At 37.5% G+C, this 21,503-nt stretch overlaps 1 protein-coding gene across 3 annotated transcripts in view; it reads right to left on the bottom strand.

Moving 5' to 3' along the window:
• The window catches only part of LOC148847917 (uncharacterized), a 28,037-nt gene extending 7,167 nt beyond the window's left edge, over positions 1-20,870 (bottom strand). For 2 of the 3 annotated variants that reach the window (XR_016100745.1, XM_088949685.1), the window contains exons 1-10: positions 20,563-20,867; positions 20,041-20,159; positions 19,847-19,953; positions 19,634-19,721; positions 5,785-6,874; positions 5,606-5,660; positions 5,413-5,494; positions 3,542-3,622; positions 3,206-3,310; positions 3,062-3,111 (exon numbers count right to left, since the gene is read on the bottom strand). Coding sequence is in view for 1 of the 3 variants with exons in the window: in XM_088949685.1 (XP_088805811.1) it covers positions 3,062-3,111; positions 3,206-3,310; positions 3,542-3,622; positions 5,413-5,494; positions 5,606-5,660; positions 5,785-6,874; positions 19,634-19,721; positions 19,847-19,953; positions 20,041-20,159; positions 20,563-20,695 (1,910 nt within the window). In the remaining 2 variants the exon portion in view is untranslated. Of the gene's footprint in view, positions 1-3,061; positions 3,112-3,205; positions 3,311-3,541; positions 3,623-5,412; positions 5,495-5,605; positions 5,661-5,784; positions 6,875-19,633; positions 19,722-19,846; positions 19,954-20,040; positions 20,160-20,562 lie in introns of all 3 variants that reach the window. The other variant, XR_016100744.1, reaches the window with a different exon arrangement.
• Positions 20,871-21,503: the final 633 nt, after the last annotated feature.

Genomic DNA, 21,503 nt, shown 5'->3' with positions numbered 1-21,503 from the left:
TGACAAATTTTGGATTCTGAAAATGAGATTCTTTGGAGCGCTAATTCTCGCTACGTGCTCCCTTTAAAAACCGAACACATGCGCCATATTTACATGTGAGAGTAGCGGTGAAATAGTAAATTTCCACAAAAACAAAACCTTTATCGATCAAAACCCATTGTTTTTTCCTCTCTTTCTTCCACCACCCTCTACGACGGCTAACTCTGCTCTTGAACCACACTTGGACGACAGTAGAACTCTCAAGTATGCATGGTTTTTTTTTCATTTTTTTCATTTTCATTATGAAAACAAATATGCGAATGACCCGTTAAACTGTTTTGGGTCTACCAATCAAAACCCTAGACTGATGGTTTGTTCATCTCCTTCTTTCCCCCACCATCTCTAATGGCTAACTCTGCTCTTGAACCACACTTGGACAACAGTAGAACTCTCAGTTATGCATCGTTTTTTTTTTTTCATTTTTTACGAATGATCTGTTAAAACTGTTTTGGGTCTACCAATCAAAACACTAGACTGATTGTTTGTTCATCTCCTTCTTTCCCCCACCATCTCTACCAGTTAACTCTGCTCTCCAATGGCACTTCAACAACGTCAATCTCTCAGGTAGGTATTTTTTCTTTTATTATTTTTTCATTTTCGTTATGAAAAGTCATTACTGAAATACCCATTATTCTGTTTCATGTTTGCAATTTATTGGTTTCCACATCTATCCGGTGATAAACACCCACTTTGCATTTTTTCCCATTTTGTTGAAATATCATTATGAAATTTGTTCGATGATCGATTAAAACCCTTTTTTGGTCTTTATCTGAAATTAGAACACAGGCTCATGTCAAACATGATTCCTATTCTTAGAATCAAGAATTAGTACTCTATACCAAGCACGTGCACTAATTCTCAGGATCCAGAAAATCCAGATTCCATTCTTTTTTGGATGGATTCTGAATATGAAAATCCAAAGAATTGATGCCAAACAAGGCCCAAGTGTATGTTAGGGCTCTTCCATTAAAAATAAATTGTTTTTTTTTTTGTGATGCTACGCAGGGATAACTATTACATCCCTGTATTGTGCCCTCACATTAATTTTGCCAAGATCACAGTTATGGCAGTTGGGGAGGTCTTGGGTATAGAGGAGTTGGCTGTGACTATTCTGCAATGTGGGAAGCTTTCCATGTGTACCATCTGAATACTTGGAGGCTACATTTGGGAGGTGAAACATGTCTTGAAATTGGTTTTGAGAGCCACTGATAGATCATTAAAGGGGATTGACTTCTAGGAAGGTAGACACTTGTGAAAAAGGTCATAACTTCCCTCTTGTAGAGTGTTTTAGCAATCTTGTTACGTGGGCTGTGTTTGGTTTGAAAGAAAAGGTAGGGAAAGGTAAGGAAACCTATACATGGTTTGTACATGTTTCCCTACCTTTTCTTTCAAACCAAACACAGTATTAATGACTTCCAATCCCTATCCCAACAGGGGGAAAAACTGATATTCTTGAAAAACATCAAAAAAGGGGAAGAAAACTGCTGATGTTGGAAGGATGAATTCAAGTTCCAATTTGTCAATTGAGTGAAGGTTTGCGGATCTCCTTGCTCAATAAAGTAAGGTGGAAATTCAGTCATGAGTTGGGTAGTTTATGGGAAAGGGGATACACCAAAGTAAAGCAATTGACATTTGTGGTTGCACAAGAATGAAGTTAGGGCCTCATATAGATGCTAGATGTGGAAAGGACTTGAAAAGGCAATGGAGTAAATCAGTTTTTTGATGGCCACCATCTCCCAAGGACAATTTTCCTGCTTTTTGCATTATTACTCTTTATAGAGGAGAGGTGATCTAGGATTGCTATAAAATAGGCCCTTAAGGGGTAATTTGGCAGTAAAGATTTCAAAGAAACCTTAATGATAGCTGTTGTTATTGATAAAAAAAAGAAGGAAACCTTAACGATAGGATGTGATGATAGTAATAGAAGCATCGAAGATTTTCATGATGTGCTCCTTTTTTTCTTCTCTTTTCTTTTTCTTTTTCATTGTTTTATTTGACAAAAAATGACAGTATAGACAAGTATTATATATTTGAATAGAAATGTATTACATATCTATACAATAATGTACAAATCTATAAACAACCAGCTCCCTGACAACAAAAATTACTCGGTTAAGGAGTTTCTGTTATACAATGAAATCCTATTAATCCCAGATTTAGTGAGGCCACCTTTCTTTTGAAGACTGTGTTACCCAAGAATACCTAATGAAGAGCAACATTGAAAGTTGTCTATACTGTCATTTATGGCATAGACAGCAACATTGAAAGAATACCTAATGAAGAGCAAGCAGCTGATACAGATCACCACCTTTTCACCCATGGAAAATTAAGCACCTTCTTTGGGCCCATCTTCAAGAATGTATTGGTGTGAGAATTGAGATATTATTTTCAAAGTGTTATGAGGAAACTTTTGAGAGCTGGCAGCTAAGAAGGTTAAGCACGAGGTAAAACAGCATAGGCAATTTCTCAATCAGCCATCATTTGACTATATGAGCAATCTGAGGTGAAAGGAGTTAAAGAAATTAGCTAGTAGTGTATTTAAAGGTACACACCCACAAAGACTTCAGGGAAGTAACCCATCCCCTAATTTTCCCCTTGGTTCCTGTATATGAATCACTGATAATATCTTGGCATTATATACTGGGCACCATTCAATAGGTCTCTTGTTACAGGGACTTGTTGTAGATGGGTTTCATGTGTATATCTTCACCAATGTTTTAAGAGCTGGAGCAGACCAGTCAGTTGGTCCAGGCTTGATGGGAACCAATCATGTTTCTGGTCCAAGACCAACTGGATTGAACCTTCTGACACTGGGTTGAATTGAGTTTGAACTGAACTTTTTACAACTCTAGTTTGCTGGTCTGTCAGGTTTTGGCAGCAAACTTTACGCAATTTCTAAAAATTAATATTTTTATCAGAAACAGTGATAAAAACGATTTTGTTAATAAAGGTGATAAAAATATAGACAATTATACCCCCAACATTTCAAAATAAGGAGAAGAAATTGGTTAGGAAGAATTACTTTAAAGTTGAACCAGCTCCTGTTGAATTATCTATGCTAGCAATAAAATCCTGAAGGGAAAAAGAAAGAAAGAAAAACAGCATTAATTTCATGGAGGCCACCTAAAGTAACTTCTAAATAGCTTGGGGTCAAAGAGATCCATACAGCAGTGCTAGCCATAGCATTTTGCTCATCCCACTGGTCATTGATGTGATCTTCTATTTTAAATTCCTTGAAGTTGCCTGTTATAAATACTGTATCTCCATTTACCTGAAAGCAGGGTTTTGAAATTACAGTAACAATGAAAACAGAAAACAGGAAAAGAAACAGCATCTGTAGCTCATGGATAATTTCTTTCTCACAAAGAGGTACTAAGGATGATTTGACAAACATTTGGAGATGTGAAGAAACATAGGAAGACACATCATCATCAGATAGCTCTCAGAAGTAATTATCACTGAACACCATTGGCAAAGAGAATGAAGATGGGAATTATCTTACCTCATTTAACTTTTCCCATACCAAATCAGGTTGGTTTATGAAACCTTGATCAGTGGCTAGAAGATATAGTTCACCATTAAACTGCAAACAGCATCAAGAAAATTATAATTAACCTGCAAGTAATGATAAAAGAATACGGACCACTAGAATCTCCATATGTTTTGTCCATGGTTTAAAATGTGCATAAATTCCCTCATATTTCCATTTCCATGGGTGCCAACATGAAATTTTATTGGAATCAACATATTCCCCAACAAACACTACTGATACTATGTGGAGTACAAGAGATAGTATTATAACATGAATTGGTGGCAATATTGTAGATATGTGGAGTAGCAATGTTGTTGCACGCTTAATGGATATGATTACCACTTTGAGCCAGCTTGATATTCTTTTCAAATATGGAGATAAATATTAGTTTTTGTTCGTGTCATAAATTATTTGGTTGATATATTAGAATCATATGGATTTTCTATTAGATTAAATTTTGCTTGAATTCATTCTATCACATAGTTTTTTACTCCTAAAGTTTATAGAACTTCACAATGATTTGGAACAAGATAATAATTTAAAAAGGTGTGCCTACATTTCTTTTATCATTCATAAAATATCATTCTATATTTTTTTTGCATACTCACAATATTTCCACCATGTCTATAATTTTTACAGCATTTCCATATGATAATTTCAACATTTCCAACATGTTCCCTATATTTGGATGACTGGAATTTCCCCCAACACTGATATTTTAAACCTTGGTTTTGTCTTTCCATAATTCAACAGTTACAATAGTTTGTAAACAAAAGATAGCAAGAATAAATTGAAGTTATAGGGAAAAAACCAAAAACAAACTGATGAAAAAGGTCTTTTTGGTGCTTGTCTCCTAATTGGTGCATTCTTTGCAAGGCTAACTGTGAAAGCTCCTACCACTTATTAATTTCTTGTCCCTTTACTGCCGATCTTTGGGATTGGTTTCTTTCCTTATTTGGTTGCAGGTGGACCCCACTGCCAAATATTCAAAGCTTGTTTATCTCTTCATTCCTTCAATGGCCAAACAAAAGGGGAAGGATTATGTGGAGGTGTGTAAGGGTTGCTTTCTGCTGGACTCTACGGGGGGAAAGGAAAGACACAACTTTTTCTAAAGATGAAATAAGTAAAGAAAGTCTTATTGAAGTAATAACAGTTAGGGTGATGCACTGGCTTAAATCCTTGGACCTGTTTGTTGATGTTTCTACAGACATATTGCTGAATAGCTGGATGGAGGTGGCAATTTTTGCTCCTGCTCACTCTTCTGTTTGTCCTTTATGGTCACCACCAGGTTGTGGCTTTGCAAAGCTAAATTTTGATGGTAGTAGTGAGGGAAATCAAGGTCCGTCAGGGGGTCTTCAGAGATGAGGATGGGAAGGTGCTTGCAATGTATTCAGGTCCCATTGGGGTTGGGGACTCTCTTAAAGCTGAGGTCTATGCTGTATTGGAGGGTATAAGGAAGACTAAGGAACTGGACATACAAACGTTGAAGGGGACTCAAAGCTGGTGTTAAGCTGGCTACAGAAAGAAAGTGGACTTTGGAAATTTGTTAATGAGAGGGAGATTAATTGGCTAACTAGAGAGCTGGAAATCCAGTTTCAATGGGTTAAGAGAACAGCAAATGCATTTGTTGATGCCTTGGCAAAGCAGGGAGTGGGAAGGGATCAAATGTTTTGGGCTGTTTTGTAATTTTTTTCTTTTGTTGTCCTCTTGGAGAGAGTTAAGCCTTTTTATCTCTCGCTGGAGTGCTGTAACTACATTTTTTTATTAATCTATTGGATTCCTATTATTGATCAAAAAAACAAAAAACAAAAAACAAAATGATGGCAAAAAATATAACTAACCTTGAACATGGTACTAAAGTGATTATTGCGAAAAAAAACACAGAGTTCACGTTCCTTCAGACCTTCCTGTAGGCAAAATAGGCTGCAAAAGAAGGAAAGGTGATAAAAAGGACGAATTATTTAGACTGCAAAACAAAACATAAAGGGCTTAGGTTAGCTGGCTTGCATTGTAAAGGATTAGAAATCAGCATACCCATATATTGTCAGCTGGCTTGCATTGTTTCTTAAAAAGTTCCTAATCAGTTCTCCTGAAGAGATTTAAAGAGAGAGGGAGGTATTTAAAAATATTTACAAAAGAATGCTTAGAATAACAAGCAATTGAAAAAAAAAAAAAAAACTTGTACAACTATTCTTTGTACAAGATAATTTCACCTTTCTGTTCAGTAATTTCATTCTCAGGACATTGTTCAACTCCTCCAGCTTTGTCAGCTTGCTCAGCAAGAACCATCTCACCTTCATACATAGGCTCCCGGTTTTGATATAGTTTTAGACCTGAATCTAGTATGCACTCTTCCCCTTCATATATGGGTTCACTGCCGTCAAGGCTTGAGGTGGCACCCTTGGGTTCATCCATGTGCTTGATTCCACCAATGGAAACATCAGAAACTAAATTTGTTGCAAATGGAGAAGAGAATAGTGTTGTTTTACAACCACTTTGATCTGCTGGCTCACAACAAACTTCAGATGTGGAAGTATCCTGTGCACCTGTCTGTTGAATTTGTTGATTCTCTCTGTCAATAAGAACATGGTCATTGCATGCAGAAGAAGAATTGCTGTCCAGAAGACAGATAGGTTTACTATGATTCTGGGCAGATGCCTCATCTGTAACGTCCCCCACAATTTCAGAAGAAGCAAAATGACCGCCAGGTTCTTTATTATTCAGCTGATCAAGGTTAGCTCCATCATCAAAAAATGAATGATTAGTTCCACTTGAAATATTTTCAAAAGCTATCAAATTAATATTGCAGCTGCCTGAGGCACTGCAATTCCATGATGCAGCTTGTTCAGGCTGATGGAGGATTTTAGATTCACCACCAATACACCCAGAAAATGTATTTTCGAGGGCTTGTGATGCATTCATCTTCAAATGTTCATTTTCATCTGAACTTACAGGCATATTGCTCCCGCTTGCATCAGCTAACAAAGACTCACCCATTGAAGTTGCTAATTCAGCTTCCGACAACTTCAAGGCTCTCAACAGTTCTGCTTCTTCCTCCATGTCTCCCTTCCTTATTTTCTGATTTCCTGATAAATAACTTGGAGAATCATCAAAAGATCTGACTCTAGAAAGGCATGGTGAGGGGACTCCTAAGGTTGCAGTTGTTGCAGCAGCAAAATCAATACAATCTTCTTCAGGACTGCTTTTATGTTCTTCCTCTGTGTTTCTTGCTTCAAGGGCAACAAGCTCTCCGACAAGAGTGTTGTAAGAATTGGACCCAATTGCATTTGCAGTATCACAATCCTACAATGAACCAAAGGAAACAATCAATGAGCTGAAAACAAATCATTGATTATCAAACCAATTGACAGAAGTCCATTTTACCAAGTATAACTTTCATAAATACCTATAAAATGATATGCTACATCAGATGCATGTTTGAGCAATGAAACATTGAAACTGCATAAAAACCAAGCAAATATCTCATTATTTCCACGTTTTCCCTCACTGATAACCTATGGCCATTTGATCTTCTCATATGAGAAAAAGCATGAATTTATCAATAGAATATCAAAGAAAGCACAAAATGCAATTAGGACTTATATTATCAATGACCATAGAAAGGTGCCTGACATAATTCCTATTTCAATAAGATGAATTTTACATCTATTGAATAAAGAATAGCAGCAGATGACAGAAAATGAAAAGGCATTCATCCAATTCAGAACCAGAGTAACAGAAAAGAAAACTTGACTGAACATTTTTTGTTATCAAATAACAAATAAAAAAGAATTTATTAACAGTAAGGACCATAACCTACATTCAAGTATATGGGGCAAAATGAAAAACAAAGCACTAATAACTGTTTTGCCATTGAGTTGAAATAATGAGCCCTAGAATCTAATAGTTGCCTATTGTGCAAAATGTAATGGGATTTTCTTTGTCAAAGTTCACATGCAACAAACCAAAGCACAAAGTAACACTCTTTGCAGGTTGAAAAGATAAGGTAAATAAACTTTGAAGAAAATAACTATAAAAAACCTGCTAACAATAGTTAACCAAGACTTTGAAAAATCATTGACTTCAGTGTCCTCAAACAGGATGGCTATACATGTGAACCAAGAAAGGCTAGGAGCCACAGCCATTCATTTATACACAAATTCAACAACAAAATATACATCTTCTAATTTACTACAGGTTACTACGAAAATTGAAAAATCGATTTGAGAATCTGCAGACATGGTTTTATATGGAAAGCAGCAGAACATAACATGTGATTTTAAGTTAAACTTTTTTACAAGTGTTTTACATTAAATAATTTTTTATAAGTAATTTAAGTTAAATAATTCCCCAGAATCAATTAACACATAATCATGTTTATGTGCTGGTGCACCATGAGAAGAAATAGATATCACACAGACAGGTAGTGCACAATATTTTAACAGCCTACAAAGCAAGAAATTATTTGATTGGTCTTTAAGCCATTCCAAGATTTTACAAATTCACTCCAAACTTCACAGGACTAAAAGCTTCCTCCAATTACAACTAACAAGAAAGAATTCTTACGAAAGTTATAAGCCAATGCATGTTCATCTCTAGGTTGCAATTTCAGATCCAACTCACTGAACCTGCCCAACCCACCCATTTGGATTGGGTTGGGTTGGATTGTGGGTACCCAGTGGGTTAAACACATATGAATGATACAACTATTCAAGTCAAAGAGTGTCATTAAATAATGAAATATAAAAACTACAGAAATTTTTTGGAAATTAATAGGATATGCCTCTCATATTATATGTTCATAATATTAAACGGAATTAAGTTTAATAAAGAACTATTTTTCATCTATTTTTATATGCTAATTATATTAAAAAATTAGATGACATGCCACAGTAGCAACAGCCAGTTCGCTGAGCCATTGGCAAAGACAACCACCTTAGTCAACTAGTTGAACCAGCCTATTGGCAAAAACAATCAGTTCTTTCAACTGGTCAAACCAGCCAGTTCAACTTGCAACCATCATTAGACCAGTCAAACCGGACAGGTTGCTATAGCAATGGAGTTGACCAGTCTAGACTGGCCAGTTCTCTGAGCTGTTAGCAAGGTTAATCGGTCCAGCCAACTGGTCGAATCACTCACTTCAACATGCGGTCATAGTTAGACCAAACCATATGGACAAGGTACCTATGAAGTACACACCTCTACTAATGTAAAAGTCAATAATTTCAATTTGATTTGAACCCAAGACACCCAAATGAAAGATAAACAATTTTACCATTAGACTATCTCTCGAGAAGTTGATAAGAATATATTAGTTTTAAGGCATTCTATGGAACTAAAACTGTTAAAATATTAATGGGTTGGGGAGGTTGGGTTGGGTTAAGGCATGTTTAGGTTGAACCCAACCCATTTAATTTCATTTAAATGTGTCATTAATGGGTTGGCAGAATAGATAGTTTGAATTGAAGCTTGACACAAACCCAACCCACTTAAACCCACCCAGTTGCCATCCTCTATCTCCTTCACCAAAAAGTGTTCAAGGAACAAAAGTTAACCTATGAAAGAGATGTCACTGATGCATATCATTTATATTGCTACACTTTATTAATATGACTGTTAATAAGTTCAATCATATAACATGTATATCATTTATACTTTGTTTTAATGTTTTACTATTGAAATTTAAAAGATCAAATGGTTTAGAGGAAATTTAATACTTTCCGTATTGAATTTTTATCATATAAAGTTAACAGACTTCTTTAGTTGCTAACTGATATGAAATTGCTGCATTAAATACTTATTACAGTAGCATTATTTTTGAAAATAACGAAATTAATTTATTTAAAAGATTTGTCTCTTAGATTAATGGTTTGCCTCATTTTGAGAGGAAATTTTATGTTCTTAAAAAAAAAATAATTGCTATTTTTTTTTCAATTAATATGCATGCTTAATGGTATATAAAACTAGGGGACTAGTCAAAAGTTAGTTTTTTATTTCATAAAATTCTTATTGCCTAGACATCACCTGGGCAGTTCAGTGTTTCCCAGCATTGCCTAGAACTAGAAGCCTTGGCAACTACGGTCTAAGGCATAACGCATGATGTGCAAGGAAAGGTGTGCTATAATGAAGTGAGGCACCACTTTAGAATGAAATAAAAAAATTATGTTCTTAATTGTCGCCTTGTATGTTCAACAGTTCAAGTCTAAAACATTATGAGTATATCTATATTAAAGTAAATTACCTATTCAGCTTCAAATTCAATGTTAATTCAACAAAGCATAAATGAGGCAGATCCAATAAAATGAAACTCACTTGAGAGACTAAGCAAACCTCTTTTAAAACATTGGACCAGTTACACCATAAGGATTCCAGCTTACGTGGTCAGAGAGAATTTGTCAATTGGACATAAATCTATTTGTTGAGTTGGTCCGGTTTGTTTTTATTTAGTTAGGAAGTTGTTGGGCTTTAGGCCCATTAGTTTATGTTTTTTTTAAGTTGTGACTGTTCAGCTTTTAGTAGCCGCCCTACTGAGGGCATCCTTGTAATATCTCATCTTTTTAAGTTAAGTATAAATATAATGAGAGAGGGGCGGCTAGGGTTAATTTTTCACAATCCTGGTTGACTTCCTACTCTCTTCTTCTTCTCCTTTCTTCTCTACTGCTGAAATCTTCATCTTCCCCCTCTTTCCTTCACAAGAAACTCGACTAAATCTGCAATTAGTGATCTCTACTTGGTATCAGAGCAAGCCGAAGGTTCCTTGAAGTTGTTCTCTCATGCAGCCCTAGATCGGCCGACTGCATGGTGATTTAAAAGGCTGATCGAAGCTCTCAGGTAAGCCCAGTTTTTGGATTTTTTTGGTGGATATGTGTGCCCTGTAGCTGGTCTAGGGTTTCTCATCAAAGTCAGGAAAAACTGGAGAAAGGGGAAGAGTCTTGTTTCTGTTGGACTCTTCAATTTTGACTTAGGAAGTGGCACCCTAAATTTTTAGGGTTCCTTGGAGTTTTTTGTAAGGAGCGATTCAAGTCCTGCCTGATTTGGAGGTTTGTAGAGAGGGCGGCTGCCTCTTCTCTCTCTTCTCCCGTCCCACAGAAAATGAATCCTTTGTGGGAAGAAAGTCTAGGACACCAGAAAGGTGTTGTTGGTTCCAAAAGGTGTTTTGTTTGATCTTGCTACAAATTTCAGTTATTTTCTTTACATTTTTTTAGAAGCATGGAGGGCCACGGAGTTGAAAATTAGCCCGGAAGTGAAATGGGACCCGTGAGAGGAGGTGTTGGAGACCCTTTCGGGGCTGGGACCATTACTACAATTAGGTTGGATGGTGCAAATTACTTAGAATGGTCACAATCTGCAAAGATGGCCATTGGTGCTCATGGGAAATTAGGGTATATCACTAGTGAAGAGGTGAAACCCGAAACTAGCAACTCCCGGTGGGTACAGGAGAATTATATGGTGATGACTTGGTTGTGTAATTCCATGTTGCCACATATAAGTAAAATTTTTTATGGGCAAATACAGCTAAGGAAATATGGGGTGGGGTTGCAGAAACCTATTCACAGAGGGAGAATGTTGCTAGGGCTTATCAATTGAGAAATCAAATTATTGTTACAAGGCAGGGAGACAGATCTATTGCAGCCTATATTTTAGTCCTTAAAACCCTATGGTAGGAGATTGACCATTTAGAGACATTTGCTTGAGAAACCACTAAGGATGCAACTACCTATCAGAAACATCTAGAGAAGTATAGGTGTTTGAATTCCTTGCTGGCCTTAATCCTGAGTATGATATTGCACGACAACACATTCTTTCCAGGGACAATGTTACTCTCTCCCAAGCATATGCCTTTGTGTCAGGGGAGGAGTGCAGGAGAGATGTGATGATGAAAAACCTTATTTCTGATCAGTCTGCCATGGTAAGTGCTGTGAAACCTAAATAAAGTGGCAGTGACATCAAGAAGGAAGATAAAAGAGATATGATCTGTGACTACTGTAAGAAGCCTAAACATACAAGAGATACTTGTTGGAAGCTTCGCCCACATCTTGTGCCGACTAGATTGAAAAATAAGAAGGGAAATGTGCACATGGCAATTACTGGTGACATTCCAGCCCCTCCTACTACAGCTGCTCTGGAGTCTGTTGCAGCTATTGTAGTAAGGGCCAAACTTGAGAGGTATGGGCTACTTCTAAACCAGCGGGATACAGCCAGTTCCAGTTCAGCTGCAAGCGAACAGCAAGGTACAGGTGGCACTGGTGGAGTCCACTCTACTTCCTTTGCTCACACAGGTAGTTCACACGTCACTACAAATTATGTTTCCACTTCAGGTAAGGAAGGACCTCCTTGGATTATAGATTCTAGAGCCTCAGAGCACATGACCTAGAGCTCTACTATTTTTTCAATTTACCAGCTCTGTTTTGGTAGAGATAGGGTCTCCATAGCTGATGGATCCCATGTTCCTATAGCTGGGAAGGGATCTGTCAAGATTAGTGATTCTATTTCTCTACCCTCTGTCCTTCATGTTCCCAGATTGAGCACTAATTTGTTATCTGTTAGTAGTTTGACTAAGAACCTGAACTGCTCAGTAATTTTTTCTCCTAGTTGTTGTATTTTGCAGGATCTGGATTCAAAGAGGACGATTGGGAGTGGTCGTGAAGTGAATGGAATCTACCTCCTGGATGTACTTCCTTCTCATCAAAGTCATCATGTCAGCAGGGATAGTGAGCCAGGGTCTGTGAGTCAAATTATGCTTTGGCATAATTGTTTGAGTCATTTACCGTTTTCTTCTTTGAGTTTTTTGTTTCCAAAACTTTTTGAGTCTATTAGTTTGTCAAGTCTGGAGTGTAAAGGTTGTCAACTTCGAAAGCATTGTAGATATTCATTTAAACCTAGTAATAAAAGATGTTCTTCTTTTGATGTTATTCATTCGGATGTGTGGGGCCCTTACCATGTTCCTTCTATGGGAGGCTATTGCTATTTTCTCTTATTTGTGGATGATTTCTCACGATACTCTTGGATTTACCTAATGAGATCCCGCAATGAGGTACCATCCTTGGTGAGGCAATTTCATCAGATGGTACTAACACAGTTTGGAACAAGAATAAAGGTGTCCAGATCTGACAATGCCAGGGAATATTTTGAAAGACATCTTGCCTCATATCTGTTAGAATATGGTGTTGTCCATCAGAGCAGTTGCCCCTACAGTCCACAATAGAATGGTGTTGTAGAAAGGAAGAACAGACACATTGTTGAGACTCAATCCTATGAACTTAAAAAAAGTTTATCTTGCTTTTGGTTGTGTATCATCAAATTTTTGCTTATGCTGCAAGTTACAACTTAGATTATGTCCCCACCTCAAAAGAGGAAAAAAGTTCATCTAGGTATCAAGATTCTTAAAAGCTAATACCCGTCAATAGAGTAGAGATCACTAATTGCAGATTTAGTCGAGTTTCTTGTGAAGGAAAGAGGGGGAAGATGAAGATTTCAGCAGTAGAGAAGAAAGGAGAAGAAGAAGAGAGTAGGAAGTCAAGATGAAGATTTCTTGACAGCAATCTATTCCTCTCCCAGTTCCAGTCCCTGTGTCTACTCCTGTGCTTGACAACCACCCTGAGGCACCTACCTTGCCACCTCCTTTACGTTCTGCTTCTCAGCATTACTTACGATAGAGACTTCACAAGGAGGTTGGTTCCACTACAGCAGAACTCACATCACTTCCTGTCGATTCCTTGGAGACTCCAGATTCGGCTGCCATGGATTCAGGTATTCCTATTAGTCCCGCTACTATTTCAGTTCCCCTTGATCCTACTAACTCTGTTACAGATAACCTTGATCTCCCTATTGCTCTCAAAAAAGGGAAAAGAAAGTGTACTTCTCATTGTATTTCACAGTACTTATCCTACAGTCAACTTTCTCCTTCCTACCGTTTTTTTCTCTCCTCTCTTGATTCAGTGTCTATACCCAAGGGTGTTAGTGAGGCTCTCTCCAAACCTGAGTGGAAGACAGCTATGCAGGAAGAGATGGCAGCTTTGATTAAGAACCAGACATGGGACATTGTGGATCTACCAGAAGGCAAGGAGACAATTGGATGCAGATGGGTTTACACAGTAAAATATAAGGCAGATGGAAGTATAGAAAGGTACAAGGCAAGACTTGTTGCAAAAGGGTACACACAGACCTATGGCATTGATTACTTAGAGACCTTTGCGACAGTTGCAAAGATGACCTCCGTTCGGATACTTCTTTCTCTTGTTGCCTCATACTCTTGGCCCTTGTTTCAACTTGATGTGAAGAATGCTTTCCTAAATAGGGATCTGCAAGAAGAAGTGTATATGGATCTTCCTGCTGGTTTTTACAATGATACTGAAAAGGGAAAGGTATGCAGGCTTAAGAAGTCACTTTATGGCTTGAAACAATCTCCCAGAGCATGGTTTGACAGATTCAGACAGACCTTGATTGCTTTTGGCTACACAGACTCAATCCGATCACACCTTGTTTGTGAAGCGAATGGGATCTTTGGTGTCAATCCTAATTGTTTGTGGATGATATTGTTGTCACCAGGAATGATCTAAGTGAGATTGATGGTTTGAAAAATAGCCTACATAAAGAGTTTGAAATTAAGAATCTTGGAGAACTGAGATACTTCTTAGGAATTGAAGTTGCAAGATCAAAACATGGAATTTTTATCTCACAAAGGAAGTATGTCTTGGATCTTCTTCAGGAGACAGGCAAGCTTGGAACAAAGGCAATTAACACTCCTATTGATCATAACCATAAAATCAATGCATCAGAAGGTGAACCAGTAAAGGACATTGGGAGATATCAGAGAGTTGTGGGTCGGCTGCTATACTTGTGTATGACAAGACCAGACATCTCCTATGTAGTAAGTGTAGTAAGTCAATACATGCATGCTCCACGAGTCCAGCATTGGGAGGCAGTTGACAGGATTCTTTCTTATCTAAAGGGACACCCAGGCAGAGGCATATTGTTTACTGATCATGGACAGTTGAAACTAAAGGCTTATACAGATGCAGATTGGGCGGGATGCCTTGATGATAGGAGATCAACTTCAGGAGTGTGCACCCTATTTGGGGGTAACCTTGTCTCATGGAAGAGTAAGAAACAAACTGTGGTGGCAAGATCAAGTGCTGAAGCCGAATATAGGGCCATGGCACATGGAGTTTCAAAACTTCTCTGGATCCGTTCCATGTTAGAAGAAATTGGTGTACAGGCAGAACAACCTATGATGCTATACTATTATAACCAGGCAGCAATTAACATTGCCCATAACCTAGTCCAACATGACCAAACTAAGCACATTGAAGTGGATAGACATTTTATCAGAGAAAGGACAACTTCTGGAGAAGTTTGTCTTCCATACATTGCTTCTGATCTGCAGCTCGCTGATGTTCTCACAAAAGGTGTTGCAAAGAACAAGTTGGAGCATGATCTACGCAAGTTGGGAATGTGTGACATTTACTCCCAACTTGATGGGGAGTTTTGAGTTGGTCCAATTGTTAGGAAGTTGTTGGGCTTTAGGCCCATTAGTTTATGTTTTTTTAAGTTGTGACCATTCAGCTTTTAGTAGCCGACCTACTAAGGGCATCCTTGTAATATCTCATCTTTTTAAGTTATGTATAAATATAATGAGAGGGGGGCGGCTAGGGTTAATTTTCACAATCCCGGTTGACTTCCCACTCTCTTCTTCTTCTCCTTTCTTCTCTATTGTTGAAATCTTCATCTTCCCCCTCTTTCCTTCACAAGAAACTCAACTAAATCTGCAATTAGTGATCTCTACTCTATTGACGGGTATTAGCTTTTAAGAATCTTGATACCTAGATGAACTTTTTTCCTCTTTTGAGGTGGGGACATAATCTAAGTTGTAACTTGCAGCATAAACAAAAATTTGATGAGACACAACCACAAGCAAGATAAACTTTTTTTAAGTTCATGGGATTGACAAGCTCAGAAGCAAGCTTTTCTAATTCGGTTTTAATTTAAACTTTAGTCCTTGAGAAAATGAAATTAATAGCTGGAGATCTTTTCGTTTTGATTGACAACAAATTTGTTGGCAAACTTCACTAATCCATTTGTGGGATGCCTTTATAAAATTGTTTTGAAGATGCTTTATCTTTGTTTTCAAGAAGTTCTCCCTTCTATAGTCTCTCTAGGGATGTCAATGGGTCAGGTTAAATGGTAAAGTTGGCTTGACCTGATCCTTTGGTTAGTGCTTTGATTCTTCAACCTGAGTTGGGTTCAAGATTTGCTGATCCACCCTATTGGGTCATTATACACTTGCATATATAGAGGGTATTCTTCCCTTTCCCCGGTTCCCAAAGAATCCCTCATTAGCTTCTCGATTATTTTCACATTGTCTTGAGGCATCCTAAAAACTGGCATGGAACAAACTGGAAGGTTAGCTAGGGTATATTTAATCAAGGTTAATCTCCCCCCAACCCCCCCCGCCCAAAAAAAAAAGAAAAAGAAAAATAGTTCCTTTTTCACCTAGCAAGCCTTTTCTCAATCCTTTCCACCATTGGATTCCAAAAACTAACCGACCTAAGGTTGTCACCTATAGGTAACCCTAAACGTCTTAACAGCCACTCCCCACTCTCACATCCCAATGTCTTTGCCATAGCCCTCAAATCCTCTTCTTCTAAATTAACACGTGCCACCAAACATTTATCCAATTTACACTCAAGTTAGATTGCTAGACACCTTGAACTAACTGACCACCAACTTCAAATTTTCAACCCCAACCCTATTCTCCCCATCACAAAAGATCAAGATCTCACCTGCAAATTGAAGGTGAGTAACCATTGCCCTATCTCTCTCCCTATCAACCACCCTCTGAAGAACTGCATGCAATTATCTCTTGATATTAGCTTATTGAGGACCTCATCCACCAATGTGAAAAAAAAAAGGTGAAAGTGGATCACCTTGTCTTAGGCCTCTAATCCCCTCAAAAAAATCAGCCACCAATCCATTAACAATTATTGAGAAATAACTTGTTTGCAAACAACCTCTGATCCACTTACACCACAGCTTCCCAAATCCACAACTCCTCAATATGTTAATTAGAAACTCCCAATCCACCAAGTCATAAGCTTTCTCTCGGTCCAATCTCATTGTTACTCCCTTTTTCCTTAATCTTTTTTGGGCCTCTACACATTCATTTGCAACTAAGATCTTGTCAATAGTCTGCTTATCTTGAATATAATGACAGCTTGAAACTAGAAAATTAATGAGGGAAACACCTTTTTGATTTTGATCCTCAGAGATAACACCTTAGCAATCAATTTGTAAATGCTTGTTACTAAACTAATTGGTCTAAAGTCTCTCGGGTGGTAAGCATCATTCTTCTTTGGCACCAAGGCTATGAAGGTTAAATTCATTCACGGACTAATTATACCCCTTCTATGAAACTCCCTAAACACTTCAACAAATTCAACCTGATTATATCCCAACAATCCTTATAAAAGGTCATTGTGTATCCATTAGGTCCCGGAGCCTTAGATCTATCCAATGCAAACATTGCTTCCCTAATTTCTTCCTCCTCAAACCTACTTTCCAAAAATTTCACTTGATGAGCTCCTAACACATCCTAGTCAAGTCCTTCCACTAACCATCTTTCCAATGCAAACATTACCATCACCCTCCATGATCCACTTCTCTCCAGATTCCTGCTTCCAATTGATTTCCTCCCTTAGTAGAGTTTCCTCTAATTCCTTCAAATTCCATCTCAAATCTTTGTCTCCATCTCCTTAAGACCCTTCCTATTCCTTCCTATCAATTTCCTCTATTTGTGAAATTAAATGGCCTTCTCCTCCAATCTCCCAAACTTCACTCTATTCCATTCTTTTATTTTCTACTTTCAACATTTGTAGTTTCTTCAAGAATCTTTGTAAAATAATTTTTTATTTTACAAATGAGTAAGCCAAATGAGTAAGCCACATGTTTTCAAATCTAAAGGGGGTAGGGCCTCCTATAGTACTCTATTGAAAAAGGTAAATGGGCCAATGATCAGAAGTAATCCTAAGCACATTACTCCCCACAAGGTCTCTCCAATTATCTTCCCAATCCATGACACCAAAAACCTATCTACCTTAGAATAAATAGGATTTGCATATCTAGGCCTTTCAATATTTGGTATTCACTCTAGCTAGTTCCTCTTGGAGATCGTCGATGTCAAGGATGGCTTCTCTTTCCTCAAACGACAAAAGAACCGCCTTCTCTTTGGTAGGAAAAGCCTTCATAACATCGTCCAGCACCCCCTTCCAATCTTCCACTTTCCTTTCCACTCTCACAACCTTTCTTTTTTGTCAATCCTCCAAATTACCTTCCATCATTAACTTTGAGAACATAGCAGCTCTAGAAATCCCCCTAACCAGTTGCATTTTCTCAGCCTCTTCCTATAAAGTCACTTCTTGTTTAGCTTTTGAGTCTTCAATTGAGGTTGCCAAAGACTTGATCATATTCTCTACAAGCCACCTCCTCTGTGCAAACTTGTCCAGAGCTTCCGCAGCCATCATTCCAACCCCGTTTCCTTTCCTGGGAAGCACACGGCTGTCACCCACCGTTCCCAAAGTTTTAACTTAACTCAATGAAATACCCCTTACTATTACTCTTTATCTCCACTAAGAATTCCTTCCCTTCAGAGCTCAACTAATATGGTTTCATCAATTAATACTATGTCATCAGCAAACATCAAGCACCATAGAGCCTCCTTTTGAACATGTTTAGTTAATCTATCTAGATTGTGCAAATAAATAAGGAGTTAAGGACTAAGTTTTGAACTTGGTGAAGACCCATTTTATCTGTAAAATCTGATCTCTTCCACAGGTGTTCTACCATTGGCTTTTGCACTCTTATACATATCCTTAATTAGGTCCACATACCTATTTGGGACTCCTTTGTTAATATCCAGAATCAAAACAAATATTATCTATTGGATTCATATCAGACTCAGATCGGATTCGGAGAATGCATGCCATCAATTAAAGTAACAAATGATAAGAATATTTTATATTATTAATAAAATGACCTAGAAATAACTCTATTACATAGTTGTCAAGGCAACAAGGCGCCGTTTAAGGCTTGCCTCGCCTAATCGCCAAGCAGTTTTGTACTATGTATTGTAAAATAATTTTTTATTCTTTATTTTTTGACATTATAATTATAAAATAGGCACTATTAAACTAAAATATTCATTTTGTGTGTTTATATACTAATTTGTTTTTATTTGTTAGGATTTAATCAATACAAACATTGCTAAATGCTGCATTGAACCCTCAAAGACTTTAAAACGTGAACCAATAAGTAAGGAAGAACTTAAAATTTTGTCTAATCAACACATTTTCTATACTTTTCTTATGAAAACTATGAATAATTATGAAGGAAATATGGCTATGGTACCTAGGGAACTACCCTAGGATCTATGTTTTCTATATAAAAAATCCATTGCCTAGGTGACTAGGCAACAAGGCGCCCCCCCCCTAACGCCCAGCCTCACCTTGGCGCCTTGAAAACTATGCTCTATTATTATATATCATAAATAAGTTGGCTTCAAATTATGAAGCTCAAATCTATGTCTCTTTAGTAAAAATACAACATTCAAACCAACTTCACTAATAAATATAGATTGGTTTTGTATTGTTGGGTTTGGATCAAATTGGATCGGATTGGGGTGGATCCAAATTGGATCTAATTATAAAGATATCAAGTTTGAGTCACCCTAATTAGATTGGATTTTGAATTCATCATTATCATCATCATCATCATCATCATCATCATCCAAGCCTTATCCCAACTATAGGGGTTGGCTACACAAATCCCGTTTTGCCATTCTGTTCTGTTTAATGCCACATTGGTTGTTGAGGTCAAATTTGGATAAAATGACAAATTGATACTGTTTGCAGCTCTAGTAATTTGTTCAACCAATATCGCCAGAGTAAATAAAATTGATTCCAGAACTGAAGTGATGCAAGATATAGGACAATGAGATAGAAGATCAAAAATAAAGAATAATAACTAAAAACCCAAAAAACACAGGTTTAAAGCCTTTCAAAATCATACCTGTGGGTCAACAATCCAACCATGATATAATGGAATGTCAAGGAGATCAAATATGGCACACTCTCTCGTAAACTCAAAATCACCAACTCTACAAATAATGGATGTGTATTTTTGTTATAACAAAGGCAAAATGGAAGAAGATACTGGGATCACTGAAAAGGCAATATGGCATGGAGGATGAAAGGGATAAATAAAAGGAAATGGATGGCCTACCTCCTGAACTGAATATTGACATCAATTCCAGTGGCAAGTCGTGGAAGCAGGTCAATTGCATCAGCTATGTTCTGTTGCTGATTTTCAACATACCCAGCATCCTTGTTCTGCATCAGAAGTCAACATCAATAACGATTTTTACCGATCTAAAGTCTGCTGCAAGATCAATAGTGAACGAGGTGCCTCTTACTTACCTCCACATTACTGTTAGAATCGATTAATCTCTCCGCAACAAGAGAAAGCAATTTCTGTAGAGACACTTCAGATGTATCGACGCCCAAATTCAAGTTGTTTTTCAAAAGAAGAACATTACCTATTATACAGAACGGTTTCTCATTAAAAACAGGAGACAATTCTGAAAAACAGACAAAAACGATTTGATGAAATTAAATAAAATATCAATCTGTTAGAATCAAATCATCTAGTCCAGAAAAAAAAAAAAAAAAAGCATCGGCGTCAATAATGCCAATCCTTGAAATAAAAATGGAAAAGCAAAGTAACGTAATCACTATCAATTCCACAATCGTTTTCTTGAATTTAGTCTCAATTTTGGAATTACCAGAGACAAAGTCGAGAAACAAACGTAGAAGTGGAAGACTTTATACATGTTTCCGGAACAAAGGAACTCGAGAATCGACAGAAGCGGAGACAATAAATGAAAACCCTAAAGATCAGATAGAAAGGCAATAAAAATGAAAGCAGAGATGAGGCTTTACAGATAGCGAGGAGAGGGCAAGGTCCATTATCGTTCTGGAGAATTATCGGTGTAGTGCGTCCCAGGAACTGTACGACCTTTGTCTTGTAAAGGCATTCTTGCTCTGGTTCCTGCCCTCGCTCTTCGCTAGCCATGGCCGACCTCCAAACGCGATGGACAACGAAGACTGCAGTTTTGTTAATTTGCACTAATCAGCCGGAGACCGGGAGAGAGAAAATGGGAGGGAGAAGGAATTTAAAGAACAAAAAGGAAAGAACCGACGAACAGAGCGAGTCAGCGTTGGATTGAAATGATGGTTTTAACAGCAGTGAGCAGGCTGTTTTCCCTTTTTTATATTTTTATATTTATTTTATTTTATCTATTTACCATTTTTCATTTATGCGCGATTTAAAGCAAAATGGAAACGCAAACGCAAACGCTAGCGTCAAAACGCCACGGTGTCCAGCTCAGATCTGCTACCAACAAAACGAAACGGATTGGTTGGGATCTGCTCACAACTAAACTGTAATCTGTGTCGAGACATCTTACTATGAAAGTGAAACCTACTATATATGTGTTGTGCAAATACAGATTATGTTGGAATGTAATGATACAGTTTTTTGTTGTGAGCCTATCAAATTTATTCCAACGGCCGCACTAGTGGGGGAGTCAAGAATTTTCTTTTGGGGGTCAAGTTATATATAAAAAATGAGATATGAAATAAAAGAGGTAGGATTTAGAGAAAAATGGATAGACCTATTATAGATTTTTTAAAGAAAAGTAAGTTTTTATTTTTCTTCTGGGAAGTTGGAGGACCCATTTTAGTATATTTTTTAACCCTTTATCCACTTACGTGCTCTTCGGTACTGTTTACATCTCGTGGATGGACCAATTTGGTCCACGCCACAAGATGAAAATAGCATTCGGTTCATTGTGGATAGGACCGGTCCACATTATCTCGTG

Source organism: Nelumbo lutea, chromosome 6, assembly GCF_056320005.1.
Source record: "Nelumbo lutea isolate HS-2025 chromosome 6, American lotus-T2T, whole genome shotgun sequence".
NCBI lineage: Eukaryota > Viridiplantae > Streptophyta > Magnoliopsida > Proteales > Nelumbonaceae > Nelumbo > Nelumbo lutea.
Note: the sequence above shows the minus strand (reverse complement) of the source record. Positions and strands in the feature narration are given on the sequence as shown.